Genomic DNA, 16,710 nt, shown 5'->3' with positions numbered 1-16,710 from the left:
ATTTGGCCTTTTTTTATTCCCTCGCCCAAAAAGTTATCTGAGGGACAGTGACCATGAATGCCACCAACTACAAATGCCAGGTGAGTAGGTCAGGAGTACCTGTAGGCAACCATGACACCAAAATCACTGCCAAAAAGACCGAAAGTCTCTGAAACATCCCACAGGCATCAAATGGTAGGAAAGCATACAGAGGCACTGCCAGTGACAAAGGTGCTGGCATCCAAGGGGAACTTCTCCAAGGGAAAAGCCCACCTGAATTTTGAAGAGAAGCCTTGTCTCATGCTGCCTGTTGAGGAACTTATTCCACCCAATGAGACAACTGGCTGTTGGGGCTGGGGGCATTTAGCAAGTTTCTAGGTAGCATTAGGGACAGTGATGCTCCTCATGTATGGCCATCAGGACTCAGGTCAGTGAGGGGAAATATCCCTTAAACTAAATTATCCACCCAAGGAGAACAATTTTTCCCTCATTTCTGCAGCCAGATTTCTGAAGCATTAAAACTAATTGAACACAATGCAAACAGAATGCGATAATAACAGAATAATCAAGTATCTTTTAAACGTACTGCTGGGAACATCATTTAGCCCAATGCAAAATAGCTAACATAATAAACCTTAATTTCAAAGGCAGATTGCTGTGTCCCTTCAAGAAAGCACAAACATAATATAATTAGATTATAACAGATGTAATCAAACTCCATTTTGAAGCAATTCATAGTTTCCTTTCACCCCCACTGTTCTGTTTTGAGGCCTATTTAAGGTTTTCGCTCTTAGGTACTGACCTTTTTTAAAGATCCCACCACAAACAATGGTATAACTAATGAAAAACCCACTTGTACCAGAAGTGTCCTTTAGTTTGAACCATTCTTCCCTCTTTGTGATGTTCATATCTTAGAGGATTCAAAGCCAGAACCGTAATCCCTTTTAATCTCTACCGAGGTGTTTTAACATCAAGCTGTTCCCTTGAAGGAGTCGACAGCTCCTCCCAAATGAGTGTCACCTGTAAACTTAAATAATGTGCATTTGAGCACTGCATCCAGATTAAAACACTAAAATGGAGCCCTGGGAAATCTCACTAGAGCCTTGCCACCAGCCTGATGTAACTTCACTATGACCTTTGAGCCTGATCTCTTCACCCACTTGTTCACACACTGCATTATGCTTAGCCTACTCTTCGCTGGACATTTTGTCTGGAAAGATATTGTGAGAAGCATTTTCAAAAAGCTTAACTGAAATCCAAAAGATTACATCTACTGGCTTCCCTTGGTCAAATAGATGGGTAACCTTGTCAAAAAAGGAGATTCACTTCATTAAACAGGACTTTCCCATCATGAACCCATGTTGGCTGTGACCAACGATGTCAACGAGGTGTTTTTCAGTAACTCTCAGAATAATAACTGCTACAATTCTAGCAGGCACTGAAGTGAAATGGATAGGCCTGTAATTATCAGGACCTCCTTTTCTTGTCCCTTTTGAAAATTGGGATGTTTATCAGCTTCCAGTCAACTGAGACTTTTCCAGGTTCCCAAGACTACTGAAAAATACTTGAGAGAGGTCTCTGAGCATGCTGAGATCATAGAATTATAGAATCATAGAATCACCAAGGTTGGAAAAGACCTAAAAGATCATCCAGTCCAACCGTTCACCTATTCCCAATAGCTCCCACTAAACCATGTCCCTCAACACAACATCCAGCCTTTCCTTGAACACCCCCAGGCTCGGTGACTCCACCACCTCCCTGGGCATCCATTGCAGTGCCTGACCACCCTTTCTGAAAAGTAATACTTCCTCATGTCCAGCCTGAATCTCCCCTGCAGTAGCTTGAAGCCATTCCCCCTGGTCCTATCACTGATGACACGAGAGCAGAGGCCGACCCTCAGCTCACTACAGCCTCCCTTCAGGAAGTTATAGAGAGCAATGAGGTCTCCCCTGAGCCTCCTCTTCTCCAGGCTGAACAACCCCAGCTCCTTCATCCTCTCCTCATATGGCCTGTGTTCCAGACCCCTCACCAGCTTTGTTGCCCTCCTTTGAACACTTCATCCTCCTTTGATAGGAGATGAATCCTATCAGGCACCATCCAGATGCAGCAGCAAGTCTAACATAACTTCAGGGTTGGCTGCAAGTTTATAGTTACCACAGTCATGATCCCAGATCCCACCATCAGTGTGGAAGATGAAGAATTATACATCTGTGCTTTGCCTGCATCCCTATTTGCCAGGTGACCATCCTCATCAAGTAACAGAATAATGTTATCTTTGCTCCTTTTTTCTCTGTTACCATGTTTTAACAAGTCCTTTTTGTTGTCCCTCACATTACTGGCCAGCCTCAACTCTAATTGAGTTTTGACTGCATTTGCTTTCCCCTGCAATAGCAAGCAGCATCTTTGTAGCACTCCCACATTGCCTGACCTTGCTTCCAGTGTTCATACACTTCCTTTCTCTACCTAAGCTGCAGTCAACACTTCACCCTTGAGACACTGTTTATAAGCAACAAAACTAGGAGGATATTTTGACTCCTTTAGGTCCTTAGAAGCAAAATAACAACAAATTTCTCCATGTAACAATGCTTATAGAATAATGATTTACTCAAAACATATTTCAAGCAGGGATATAGGAAAAAATCATTGCTGCCTACAGAATTTAACTGCTGTATTAGGTAAGAACAGCCTAGGAGCTACAGTACCATGCAGGTGTTGAAGAAGATGAGTTTAATTCCCAGCTCTGCTATAGTCTGAGGTGGCTTGTAAATCACTGCATGTCTTTGCATATGAAATAGCATTAATACTCTTCTCATTGTCCTTCACTATTAAAGCATGCAACTTGACCTCAAAGTACTGTTAATAGTATAAAAATGGTCATTTAATACACAGTTAATTAGGCTTTATTTACATCCTTAAAGGGCGCTCTGAAACTACACGTTCCTTAAACTTCTAATGGAAATAGACAGCTGGGTAGAAGATACATCTCTAATACTGGAAGCTTTACTAACAGCCCCATGAGTTAAAAAACAACAACAAAGCTGTCAAATGAGTGTAACTCAACTGGACACACAAAGAAAAAATATCAGCAAAGTGTTTCATAAAAGTGCAGATAGAAGTGATCAAGGATAGATGCTGAGTTAAATAAGTGCTGGTCTCTATTTTTCCACAAGACATGTAGGTGATTAGAAAGGGTTTTCTCTTAGTTTCCGAAAGATGCTTATGAAAGTCACCTCAAGCACCATGCTAACAGGATTTCTTTTCAAAGGTTAAAAAATCTTAACGTACCATTCTGGGAAATGTTCTGTAGGTCTCGGTGATTGCAGCGATTTCTCCTGCGTAAACGTAGATACAGAGAGTCTGTCCAGCCTCTGAAACAAATTAAGAATATGTGAGCTGCTAGGCTCGTATGATGTGAATGAAAACATCAAATGCTATAAAAGGAAGTATGTTCTTGACCCTCAACAACTCCGTTCACCAGCAGAAAATCTAAGTCAATTCTACTGTTTCTCTTTTTTGTGGTCATAAAATTCTATCATTTTGAAGAACGTGGCCTAAAATGGAAGACTGAATATTCTCTGGGAAACTATAAATGGATGGTGAGTTTCTTTGGAATGTTCATTTTGGATGCTTTTATCCTGATCATTCAGACAAGGTCCTTAAGAACCTATTTGTTATATGTTATTTATCAAAACAATCCTGTTGATTGCTCACTAATTGGCATTTCAATAGTCAGCTGTGGAACAGTGGAAAAAAAAGGAAAAAAAATTGGCAGGGCATTCATTCCCAGTGACATAAATCTCAGGTGGATTGATCTGAAAACCACTTCTGCCTTGATTTTGATCAGTTTTCTCCTGCACTGTTGAGAAAAATGAAAATGCAATGAAAAGGATAACAAAGCCAGCAGAAGCTGATGAGAATGTCATGCTCTGAGTCACAGTTACCTGGTCATTGTTACTGGGGATGTTGATCTTGTATTTGAACTTAGATACTGAAGCTTTCAGGTAATTGCAATATCATGGCTCAAGAACAGTCAATTGAGGTGAATGCAGAAGAACATAAAACAACAGTAAGTGTTGAAATCAGCAATAAAAAGTAACTACCTATATAGACACACTTGATAACACCAACCATTAACCATGCAATTGGCTGCACAAGGAATGCAGGAGATCTCTGCCTTTCAGCATAGCTGAAGATGAGGGGAAGCAAACAAAACTTCTTGGCTATAGCAGACACTCCTCAGCTCATCAGTGATGTACATCCTCACTGATTGGGGGTGGGAAGGTTGGGCCTAGGCCATATTTGTTTGTGACTCTATTTCTGCAGGCCTGGAGAGAATAGAAGCCTTTCTGCAAGCGGTGCTCTCCCAAAGCACATTGCCTGCTGGTCCCTTCTGAGCCTTAGATTTCTTTTCTCCATCTATCCCAGCAGTCTTCCCCATTCAAAAGAAGAAATTCAACAAAGCAAATGAAGTCATATAATTTTCCAAACTATTCTTTTGCTACTTTCTACTAGATGGAGGGGAAAAAAAAGCACATGGAAAAAAGACTGCCCCACCTGCAGAAAAAGAAATACCATCAAAATAACCACAGGTTATCACTTATTCTACTGTTTCAAGAACAAAAATAAAACAGGAGAAAAGGGTGCAAAAAGAAAGGAAAACGCTGATCTTTGTTATTCTTATCTATTTTTTTCTTCTCACTGCTTTGGAAGTTTCAAAAAAGCAAGATTTCATTTTGTAACGTCTTCCTTTTATTTTTTTCCTCCCAAGCTATAATTTGATCAGCTCTAAAAGCACACAGAATTTCAGGAAGACTGGGCTAGATGACTGAGAAGTATACATTTACTTAAGGTTTTTAACACGTTGCCGGATCAGAGGGTGACCTTGATTTTAGAAACCCATCTGTCCAGCATTTTTTGTCTTTTCTTCCAAGCACTGCTTTTTCGTTGCTTTCGAGGCTCACTATGGCTTCTCCTCCCTGTCCATTAGCTTACCCAATGGTGGAATTTAGGAACCCAGTGATCTCTGAGAACTGGGGCCAGTCAAGCTCATCAGTGAAAGCCATGGGGAGATTAGCAAACGATTTCTGAAAAAGAAATTTTTAAATCAACTTAATTTCACCTTTACAGACAAAAAAACCAGCAATTACAATGATGGTTATAGTGGTAATTATTTAAGAAGCTGCCTCTTGCACAATGGACATACCAAGAGGTAGAGAAGGGAGAAGCAGAACCAGGGGCATTCAGAAATATCTGAGTTGCATCTACCAACTCTTTGATTCTAGAGGATTCCAAAGCTCTTCTTGAGTTGCATCACATGTTGCAGATGGACACAACCAAGATAACAGCTGTTTGCTGCCTTTCCAAAGGTGAGTACACCTGGACAAAGGAAAAGATGGCAGTGCTTTGTCCACAGTCTCTCTGGCAGATGGATGGGAAGGCAAGGATGATGCTGAACTCACTTGACATTGCACTCCCTTGCAATCTCCAGCAGCAAGAGCTGTGAGTATCCAGTCCCTAAAAACCTCTACAATGCAAATGTCTCGTACTTCTGCTGGTCTTTGTCCTCAGCTTATTTATCTTTAAAATGTCTGCCTCTGTGTGGTCACACACTCAAAATGAAGTACCCTGTTTGTCTACCTTTCGATTTGTGACAGTGCAAAAAGTGATGAAAGAGAAAAATAGCCTCCAGAAACTACACTACTACAGAAGGACGAGAATATGGAGTAAATTTGCAGCTTATCCCAGACTGGGCTGGGCTCACAAAGACAAATGTATAAATTCAATGTGCTCAAACTGAAAAAACTGTTGACGAAAATAGCAATAACCAAAGAAGGTCAAAACATAAAATAAGAGAACTTACAGGCTGGTTTAACCTATGTAATTTATTGGCTTCATTTTCTTTTAAATCAGTTGCAGGGGTTTCCTTAAACCATCACAGCTATCAACAACAAGCAGGCAGAAATTCATTCTCCAACAGGGTCAGAGTTAACTGAAAGCTATTCGCGGTGTCTCAAGAAGTCTTTATTCCCACAAAATTATCATTGAAGTGAATAGGAGCTTTACTTGAGTATATGATTATGGGCTTTATATGTAAGAGGCTGGGAGGAAAAGAAGAGGAGAGGCAAGAAAGGGGGGGCAAGGGGGAATGAAATCCTGAAGCTGAGCTCAGTGCAGCCTAATGCATGGCAGATGCCAGCATAAAGCATGTAACAGTCTATCTGACCTACTTATGGAGGCTCTGCATTAGTTACCAAGGTGAAAATGGGTCTGGCTTTCAGTGGCTTTTCTCTCATATATATATATATATATATATATATATATTTGTGTGTGTGTGTTCTTGCCTATAGCTGCACATATGCACGTGTGTATATTTTAAAGATGGGAAGGAACTTCTGAACCTCTCACCCTAAAAAGTGACAGCTTTATTTGAGCTTTATTTGCAAGCAGACACTTGATCAAGGGGCTAAGCTCAACTTGGTCATTTGCTGCACTTATCTCCCTTAGATTGGCTGTGAAGACAACAGAAATATTGAAAGAAGTAACTTAATATAGGACAAGCTAGAGATATGATTTTGTATCAAACACATACACCGTATAGAGTCCAAATGTATTTTTCTATAACCAAGACATTTTTCTGTATTTTTCTGTCTACCATTTTTTCATACTATCACTCCAGAATAATGTTTTCATTGGACAAAGCCCATAATAATTTTTAACTGTTTTTCCCCTGCAATCTTAGCTTAAATATGAATTAGCCAGAATCTAATTAAGTTGCAAATTGCTCTGGAAAGGAACATTTGAGCCCAGAATTATAGCTGCATTTGAAAAAACTGTAGATAGGTTTGGCATTGACATCGCTCCAGCAAAGTATTTAAGTCAGACTTTTGAAGATATTTCAGGACTGAAAGGTGGAGATGAGCAGTTAATTTCAGATGAATGCTAGACCTTGAACTTGCAGAGCTGTAATTTGGAAAGCACAGCCTAACAGACTGCCTTTTGCTTAGCCTCAGATGCAAATGTGGCCCACAGTAGAGTTGGATCTACACTGACTTTTAGCTTGAAACTCCTCTCAGCACAGCCCTGTTTAAATACCATTCTCTCAGCCTATTCTGGCTGAGAAACCATGCTTCAGCCTATGTGCCAGATTTTAGCAGAGAATGATTAGAAAGTTATTCCATGCTAGCTTCAAATGCTGTATTTTAGTCTCAAATGCCCTAGATGGGTCTTGATTCAGAGGAACCTTTATACATCTTAGATGTGTCCCAGCTGGAAGCATACCTGCCCAAACCCTCCTCTTCCTCTTGCACTGCAAAGCCAAGGCTGATGCTAAAGACACACGGAGCCATGCTGGACAAAATCATTCAAATTTTTAATTAAAATTCAAATTAAATGGAAGAATGCTCAGTGTTGCTAAGGCAAGATATTTTCAAAATCAGACCACAAAAGGGCACCAGAAACTTAATGATAACAGAGCTATTTAGATGCAGAAGTTGTGAAAGCGCTGAAGTACCCCTTTATCTGAAGGAAAATCAGGTATTTGTTTTTATAGTCATTTTAGCAGTGTTAAGTTCCTCTTGACAGCACTACATACCTGAGACAATGTTCTTATTATGAAAATAAGCTTAGAGCTCCTGAGGAGGAAACATCCCATCTTTTCATAAATCATGAGTGGCATGCAAAGTTACAAGGGCTATAAATGTGAAATTAGAAACATTATCACCTTATTTCTCCAAAATACAGCATGGAATTATGATGCTAGCTGGGAGAAACTTGGCTGCAACTCACCAGATTTACAGAGAAGCTAGAACATGTTTTGAATAAGATTTTCACAGATCAAATTGCTGTTATTTCTATTGGGGCTGAAAAAAAAAGAAAAAAAAAAGTGAGAGGGTAAATGTTCCTAAACTCAAATGTAAAGAAATGTTGCTTTTTATATTTTCATTGGAAATATACAGCAGTAACTTGTTATTTAAACGAGATATGCAAAGATATTGCGTTTGTGGGCAAATAGATATTTACTGAATTACAGATAGATGGATGAGGGATTTATTTTCGTCTTTATTTAGCATGAAATAGAGATTCAAGAGCTTTTAAATTCATCTTCCTAGAGAGGATAACTCCAGCTCCTTTATAAATGCACTGCTTTTATCTCCAGATAAAATGTTTTCTGAAATGAGATTTAAAAGTGAGCTCCTATCCCAGACATACAACAGAAAAATGCTGCATTTAGTAGCTATTTGGAAGTCAATTACAAGCAGATGGACAGAGCAGCAGGAGTGCAATATCCATGGCTAGACACACCAGTGTTTTGAACATTAAAATTCCACGGAAAAACATCCACCTCAGACAAAACCAACAGTATTTCTTCTGCTTTGTTAAACCTCATAAAAAGCAGGCCTGCTGCATTACACTTAATTTTTAGTGTCAGAATTTTAATGTCAAAGGAATGAACGTTCAGCTCAGTTCTTGCTGAAGAAAGGAGAAAGGGCTGGCAGACCTAAGACCGGTTGACAAGAAGGAAGCCAAAATAATCCTTTGCACAGTTGAATAACTCCTTTCCTGTAATTCTTCCACTTGGGGTGCTTAGGGATTAGAAATAACGTGCTTATCTGAGCAGAAGCTTTCAATGGACACCTTCCACAATGAATTTAGTGGGAGGAACATCCACAAAACATGACTGTAACTTCTCAGCTAGAAGGAGAAATACAAAGCCCAATATATAACATCTTCTCATACAGCTCCTTCCCAGCAGCAGTCTTTGAGAAGATAGAGCAAGGATCTGAATTCCAAATTGTTCAGCCCAAACCAGGTGCTCATCTTCTGGCCACCCTCTGCTGATCATCCAATGATCCAAATGACATTCTGAGCCCACCTCAGCGTAGAAATTTCTCTTTAATATTCTCATTCTTTCCTCACTCAACTTGGCTGCTCCTTTGCATGGTAGCATAATCAGACAAAGCACCAGTGCTGCCGAGCCTCTTAACTGAACTCTCAGCACCTCTCCTCTAAAATTATTTCCCCACATAATTAGCTCTAAAGGAGGAATTAACAGCTGCTGCTGATGTGGTGCTGATTAACAAGAGGGCCCACAGAGTTGTTAAAGTGTAAATTTTTCTTTACCCTTGCATATGCGTATGTGAACACATGTAAGGATAAATAAGAAATATTAAGAAATACATTAAATATATAAAGCATATAAAATAAATATGTAAAATACAGAAAATTGGTAAGGTAATAAACTGAATTTTGTGAATTTGAGTTAAGAGGCACATAACATTTTCCTTGGAAAGTAGTAAAACTCTTGGGGGGGAAAAGCCCTACTTGGAATTCTATGTAGAAGACTGAATCACCATTGAAATGGAAATTAAAGCTTTGAACTCCCTCTACTATTGACTACAAAAGAAACCATTTTATCAACTAATTTTCCAACATGTCCTATCAAAGAAATTTTGTCAGAATCTGAGTGAAATGCCTTAAGATTTGCAGCAGGTAGACAAAGTCAATGCACTGTCCCCTCCTTGCAGAGCCCAGATGTCAGGTTCTTCTTGCTGTGGTCCCAAAATTATGGATGGTTCTGTGGGAGCAGGATTTAGACCCTCTGCACCCTCTCTAGTCACAGAACCAGCCCTAGGTGTGCTCAGAAATTCTTCACAAGGAAGAGAGCATAAAGAAAGTGCCTGCTGGCCATGAAAGGCATATTGTGACCAGCCCCAGAGCACACTGCTATTTTTTGGCTTTTACAGGAATGGAGAAACATGGCCTACTGTTTTAACCTTTTCATTTTTGCATTTGAAAGAGGAAGAGAGAGACGAGGAAAGGAAGATGAGAGGAAGGGAAGGATATTTCTTGGTCAGGTATCTCTCTGCAAAGTTCTCAGGTAGCATGCAACTACACATGCTTTTATTCTTCTCTCCCTTTGCAGAAACATCCAGAACTTTTAAAAGCTCAAAATGACTGTTTTTCACTTTGTAATTAGACCTACACAGGAAGGACATTTACCAACAGGATGTAACACTATTTCTCAAGAAACATATTGCACTTTCTTGACCCCGAAGCAAGACAAGTTGCTGCTACAGGCTTTCCACATACAGACAAAGATGCAGAAGGGCAAGAAAGAGGAATAGGCAGCAACAAAGAGGGATAAGCAGCATCAACTTCTGAATTAGCTCCAAGTATTTTTTACTAGTAATTTCATTCCCAGGTGACACTTTCCTTAGTTAGGGGTAGCTGCTAATTAAACATTTTAGCACTGCTAGTGCTTAAACACTTGTTAGTTCACAGCACTGAACTCTATCTCTGCATCAATATATCTGTTGGACGTTTGTTCAGTAGAAATGCTTGAATACAGTTGTATTTAGCTTCTCCAGTTCCAGCAATCCCTTAATTCCTTTTATTTCCTACACCGTGGGTGAATGGAATGACTATGAAAGGCCAGAGTGAATATGTCTTCGTCCTTGTTCCCCCAGTGCAGGGCTCATGCTCTGACTTAGAATAATGGAATCATTTATGTTGGAAAAGACCCATAAGAACACCAGGTCCAACCATCACAAAACACAGCCAATTCCACCACTAAGCCACGTCCCTAAGCACCACATCCACATGTCTCATAAACACCTCCAGGGATGGGGATTTCACCACCTCTCTGGACAGCCCATTCCAGTGCCTGACCACTCCCTTCCATGAATAAATTCTTCCTGATCTGCAGTCTAAGTCTCCTCTGATACAACTTGAGGCAATGAGTGACCCTATGGGAGAAGAATCATTTCTCCCTTTCCAACCAGCCCTTGCTCTTTCCAGCACATCATGGAGCTGGAGTTCAGTTCTGAGAACATCTATTCTCTACTTTACATAGAGAGGATCACGCAAGTTGCTCCACAGGCACCAGACAGTAACAACAGGCAACCTGAACATCATCTGCACTCCAGCACCAGGCCTTGATACTTCTGCCTCAGCATGCCATCTAGCTAGCAGAGAAACACTTTCTAAACCCTCATGTCAGTGACAATAAAATGCTGACGTAGTCTAAAACTGTTCTTGCCTGCATAGCTCTGCCACCAGCGTTACTGCCAGAATCATCATCACCATCAGTGTTATTACCATCTTTATTAGACAAGATAATCTCAATTACCATTAGTGCTAATTTATTATGCTCATCATCAACTTTGTCATCAGTGTCATTCATCTAATAATTGCTCATAAACGTTTAACAAAGAAAAACAACAGCTAATTGGCAACATTTAAATCAGCTCAGCTCTGGGAGCAGAAGAGGGAAAAATGCATGGAACTCTCAGACCAACGGACCTACAAAAGCACAATAACTGCAGAAGTTTCAGGACAAAGGTGGACCTCCAGAAATTTTTCATATTGCACAGAGGTCAGTGGAGGAGTAGTGGGAGATCTGCAGGGATGGAGGAGATGTGCAGAGGACGTGACACAGGCCAGGGAGCTGCATCAGCTTGTGGAAGCACACAGCAACGAAGGACAGGAGCATGCCTGCAAATGTATCCCCCCCCTTCTAATTACTGCTTGCCTAGATGATCTTTTCTCCTGTTGTCTCATTCAAATTAGTGACCTGCAAGAGCTGAATCTCAGTGTAATTCAGAGCTACGTGAATTATATTTCTGTTAAAAAAATAGAAGTGCTGCCAAAAGACAGATATCAGCGTGCTAGTGATGCTCTGCACTCATCACAGAAACTGTTCCCTTTAGGACAAGTCCACTGCAAACCGCTGGTGATCCCTATATGCCTGCAGATGTATTTGTGCAACAAGCTACAGAATCTGCACACTGGAGCTCCCTGCCCTATTACACATATGCCACAGACAAGGGAAAACAATCCAGGACACATTACAAAAGCAGGGGGAAAGCAAGCAGTGATTTTGGCAGGCCAGGTGCAGTTTCTCACCGCGGACATCTGCGTGACAGTCATCCACTCAGGTGGGATGTGGAAATGCGCGCCAGCCGAGTCTCCCAGCAGCACCACCCCCTGAGAGTCTGCACCTAATTAACACACTTGGTTAATGGCATGAAATGCTCCCAACACGTAAAGCCCTCCTAATAGAGTAAGAAGGCAGAGCATGGAGAGCAAGGCTTGCAGAGCAACATCTACATGATTGCAAAAAAGGAAAAAGAACATGCACCATTTTGCCTTGCTCATGAGGATAGGGGAGAACTGTCATCCCCCTACATTGACAATGATCAGAAAAAACACTAAAATACAAAATGAACACAAAAATAGACATTGTTCCTTGTACTGGCTTTAAAGCCTCACCTTTGCAGAATTTTTCCTCGTAGGGAATTCCATCTTTTGGATCCAGGCCCTGTTGAAGGAGGGAAAGGGCAGATGAACGTCTCTATCCAGTGCTCGAAAAATGGTAACACAAAATGGAAGCTTAGAATTTAGGTCTTGAATGTTTGCCTGTCGGAAGCACCGCATGGTAATAATGACACCTTCCACTAAATTATTCTAATAAGTTTACGTACATTTCAATTAATTATAATAGCTATAATTTAAATAATCATAAGCATCAATAAACAAACTCTCATAACTGCTTCCTCTGTGTTCCCTTGTTTTTTAATAGATGCAATTTTATTTGAGGAAGTAAAGAAATGGAGTAATCCAAACCAGTTAATAAACCAGAATAGTAAAACCCCAACATTTATGGACTATTTCAAAAGGAGGAGGAAAAAAAAAAAGAGAAAAAGCAATCAGGAGGGAATTCTAAGATCTAACTTCATTTACTTACCCATATGCCATTGCAGTTAGAGTCGCTTTTTGCATCCCAGTTATCAGGACTGAAACAGAATTAGAAAGGGTTACACAATGTTACAGAAAATAAGGGAAAGAAGGGGAGGAAATCAGAAGCTTTGTGCTATTTTCCACGAAGAATGTAAAATAATTAGAATTTCCTTCCTGCGCGGAAGGGCACCTCACTCAAAGGCAATGAGAAACGCGGTGCCCTCTCACAGATTGCCTAAAAACAAATATGGAGCTTGTCCTTTACAGAGCCACAATTGTTACAAGCAACTAAATTATCTGAAATAATGAAAAGCTTTACCGTCTGCCAGGGTACACGGTGGTGTTTTTGTCATCACAGTCTCTGCCGCGCCAGTGATAGCCCCTCAGAGTCTACAAGGCAGGAGGAACACGCAGATAGAACGCTCGTTACTCTGGTGCTTTTCATTTAAAATATCTAAAATGAGAATCTAACACCAAGCGCAGGAATAAAGCCCAGTAAATGAGTTGCATTTCGGGGCGGCTTTTACTGAGCTTTAATAAATGACACCTTGCACACTTTGGTGAGGAAATAAGCTGGGCATTTTTTTTTTTTCCTTAACGTGTTGGTACTTTACCTCTTCTAAATTCAGTAAACAGACCACTTAGCAGCAGAGCAATTTGTTTCTGCTGGGAGCACAGCTCCACGTGTGCGTCTGCCCAGCTGGCATAAATGAATGACTGTGATTTCATCCAGAAGCAAACAAGTCTTTTACAACAAACTTTTTTTCTGCTTCCCTTCTATACCATTCTCACATGAATTAATAAGGCTCTGCAGAAAGCGTGACGAAACCCACTGACGTTCTCAGTATTAAGGGATTATTGTACTGAAGGAAAGGTTTTGCTTACTGGGAAAGTACTAAATTTATCTCCATCAAAATCTTCAAAAGGCAGTTTACTTCCTAGGACGCTATGAAAAACAAAAACAACAAATGCAGCGTTAACATAAGAAAGGAAACCTATTCAGAAGGAGAAGTGTAGCGTTCAGAACAGAAAACAGCTGGCATGTTGTTTGCAGATCCGTGCTCAATTTTAGTTCTCTGCTTGTATTTCAAAGCGACTCTGATCTCCTTCAATATCTGATGACTGAGGGACTAACGTGAGGCTGCAATAGCAAACTCTCAGCCTCCAGCACAAAGTGGGGCACCACATCAGTGGTAGAAGTAACTATCACTTTTGGAAGTGAACACCACACTCAGCATGGCACATCTTATAAATCTGCCAGATAGGAAATAGTGGCAGCAATATTCTACCTGCAGTAGAGCTGCAGAATGGAGCCTTAGCTGGTGGAAACCTTCTTCCTCTCTCAAAAACAAATGGCATATACTCATTCTCATGAGCATCCCAGAAGACTTTACACCACATCTTCTGTTACGTTTAGCCTAGAGACTTGCAGTTTCCAAACCAAGTTGTAGATACACAAACACATGCTTATTCTATTGGGTAAAAGTCAGCTTCTGAAGAAATGACCTGTCTAATATCCTCAGCCTTTCAAGGCTCTGCCTCAAAGTTAGCAATGACATTAAGCTGTTCTTCCTGTCCATTAACCACCCAGTTTTCTTAAATACTTAGCGAGTTTCCTACACTTGCAAGCACTGCTTCATTCCTATTCTTCACATATCCCTAGTTTGCCTGAAGCCTGGCAGAATATGGGTTTTGGCACTGAGCAACACAATGGAGATGTCTCTGGGACTCCAGAAATCTCAGGAAAAAGCCAGCACCTCCTGAGGTGTCATACCACTGTGTAGCAGAGAGCTCCGTTCTGTGACAGAGCACGTTTGTCCTCTTGGACCTGCTGAATGCACACAGATATTTTAAGTACTGCAAAAGCACAGGCATCCCTCCAAGCAATCTCACCCACCTGAAAACTCTATGCAGCTTCCACGCGCACTGCCTGGGCAGTGGTTTTAGGAAGGAAAGAAACAGCAGTGAAGTACAGGGAGATTTGTTAAAAGGTGAGGATTATTTTTCTCCTTTGAAAGAAACAGATGTACCACACTCTGTTTCTGGTGAAGGGCTGAAAACTTTATACATACTATTTAATCCTCTCACACAGGTCAGCCAGAAGAGGAAACGCACATACATTTGGGAACCCCACGGTCCTTTTCTGGAGGGCAAGAAAATAAAAAAAGATGAATACATTACTTCATAGAGACACTGTGTCAGTCAAGCCCAGAGCTAAACCATGTATTTTCTGCCCACCAGCATCTGAAAACACCAACAACTCCATTAAAGATGCCACATGCCAGAGGATTTGAGGATTTAGACCTGACACAGCAGTCAATTTGGGGATTACAACTAAACATTTTCTAAACCAAGTACATTTACTTTCAGAGAGCTGTAAAATTGAAAGGAAGGAAGAAGCTCTCATCAAACTGCCTCCCATCATGCACCAAAGTTATTTTTTTCCACTCTTTGTAAGATCACCTATTCTCATCTTGAATAAACACGACAGTATCTTGTACTTAGCACAGAACTAGTGAAAGCAATGCACATTGCAAGCTAAAAAGCTGACTTCTGCACACTTGGTGGGGAGCTTTGGATAAGCCAAAAGTCAAGAGCCAAAGAGAGCAGAAATAGGGGGGATCCAGCACGTGCATAGAATGCCTTTGATTTTTAATGAGATTTTTTTTAACCTAGGATCTTATAAGTAGTTTTGATCTGGCTAGCCCAGCAACTGCAGGATGAACTCTTCCAGCATTAGTAGACTACAGGCCAACCCAGTGGAGGTCCCAGGTAACCAGGAAGATTCAGAAAGTAAAAGAGTCCTTCTTACTTAATGCTCAGGTTAGAAAACACTGGTGCATTGCAGCTCAAACCCACAAATGCACTGTGAGTGTGGTTTAACAATAAGTTCAGGCCGTCTTTAAACACCAGGAGTATTCAGGTGGCCAGTACATATGGAGGGCTAGTTGATGCACAGTCTAATTAATTGTATTCACTAAGGCCATATTCAGCCATATAAATCTGAAACAGCTGAGCAGATGGACATACTCATTACCTCATGCAAAGGATAGTAATTATTTATATTGCTATAGCTCCTCTGTCCTTGGACCAACTCCTTCATGTTACACACTTTACTTACACAGAAGAAAAGTAAGATAGCCTCTCACTAATGAGATTACAGCCCCCAACCTAACATAAAACAGAAGGTAAGTACTGTGTACACCTTGGGAGAGGACAAGAAATAGCTATTAATCACCACAAGGGGCAGCAACCATAGCATGCAAAGCTCTGAGTGATGGAGAACTCCCAGAATGAGGGGAAATGGTTTTAAGTTGAGGGAGGGAAGATTTAGGTTGGATGTTAGGGGGAAGTTCTTTACTATGAGAGTGGTGAGGTGCTGGAACAACTGCACAGAGAGGCTGTGGATGCCCCATCCCTGGAGGTGTTCAAGGCCAGGTTGGATGGGGCCCTGGGCAGCCTGGTCTGGTATTAAATGGGGAGGTTGATGGCCCTGCATGTGGCAGGGGGTTGGAGATTCATGATCCTTGAGGTCCCTTCCAACCCTGGCCATTCTGTGATTCTGCAACTCCTAGAGGTTACTGAAGGGCAGCGAGGCAGGGTTTCATCAGTTTGTTGGGCACTGCCCCACGGCTCTTGTGAAGGCAGGCATTTGCTTTGGGCTTGGGCATTGCAAAGAGAAATGGAGACGAGCTACACGGCAGTAAGAGCAGAGGTCATCCTCAGCAGAAAGTCACAGCTAGGATTTCAACATGGAGGGTAGGGAGTACTGAAGAGATGAGGAAGCCCCCAGTGTAAAGACAGTAGGTAATGCTTGCACCACCAGCAGGAGCAGAAGATGGAAAAAAAAAAGTTGTGCTGTGCTTGTAGAAGCTTTGCAGCGCTGGAAGTAGGGCAGTGACAATGCACTCCCTGATGGACACCACAGAGAAATCAAAGAAACAAAAGGAGAAAAATGAGGGAGCCAAGAAACAAGAAACCTGCAAAAAACAA

At 41.1% G+C, this 16,710-nt stretch overlaps 1 protein-coding gene across 1 annotated transcript in view; it reads right to left on the bottom strand.

Moving 5' to 3' along the window:
• Window positions 1–16,710, bottom strand: part of AOAH (acyloxyacyl hydrolase) — a 67,666-nt gene that overhangs the window by 26,199 nt on the left and 24,757 nt on the right. The window contains exons 7-14 of the mRNA XM_052695793.1: window positions 14,790–14,860; window positions 13,603–13,663; window positions 13,037–13,107; window positions 12,725–12,773; window positions 12,250–12,298; window positions 11,884–11,978; window positions 4,972–5,063; window positions 3,265–3,347 (exon numbers count right to left, since the gene is read on the bottom strand). Of these exons, the coding sequence (XP_052551753.1) occupies window positions 3,265–3,347; window positions 4,972–5,063; window positions 11,884–11,978; window positions 12,250–12,298; window positions 12,725–12,773; window positions 13,037–13,107; window positions 13,603–13,663; window positions 14,790–14,860 (571 nt within the window). The remainder of the gene's footprint in view (window positions 1–3,264; window positions 3,348–4,971; window positions 5,064–11,883; window positions 11,979–12,249; window positions 12,299–12,724; window positions 12,774–13,036; window positions 13,108–13,602; window positions 13,664–14,789; window positions 14,861–16,710) is intronic.

This window comes from Tympanuchus pallidicinctus, unplaced genomic scaffold (genome assembly GCF_026119805.1).
Source record: "Tympanuchus pallidicinctus isolate F22 unplaced genomic scaffold, pur_lepc_1.0 scaffold3, whole genome shotgun sequence".
NCBI classification, from domain to species: domain Eukaryota; kingdom Metazoa; phylum Chordata; class Aves; order Galliformes; family Phasianidae; genus Tympanuchus; species Tympanuchus pallidicinctus.
The sequence above is the reverse complement of the archived record's forward strand: the minus strand, read 5'-3'. Positions and strand labels throughout refer to the sequence as shown.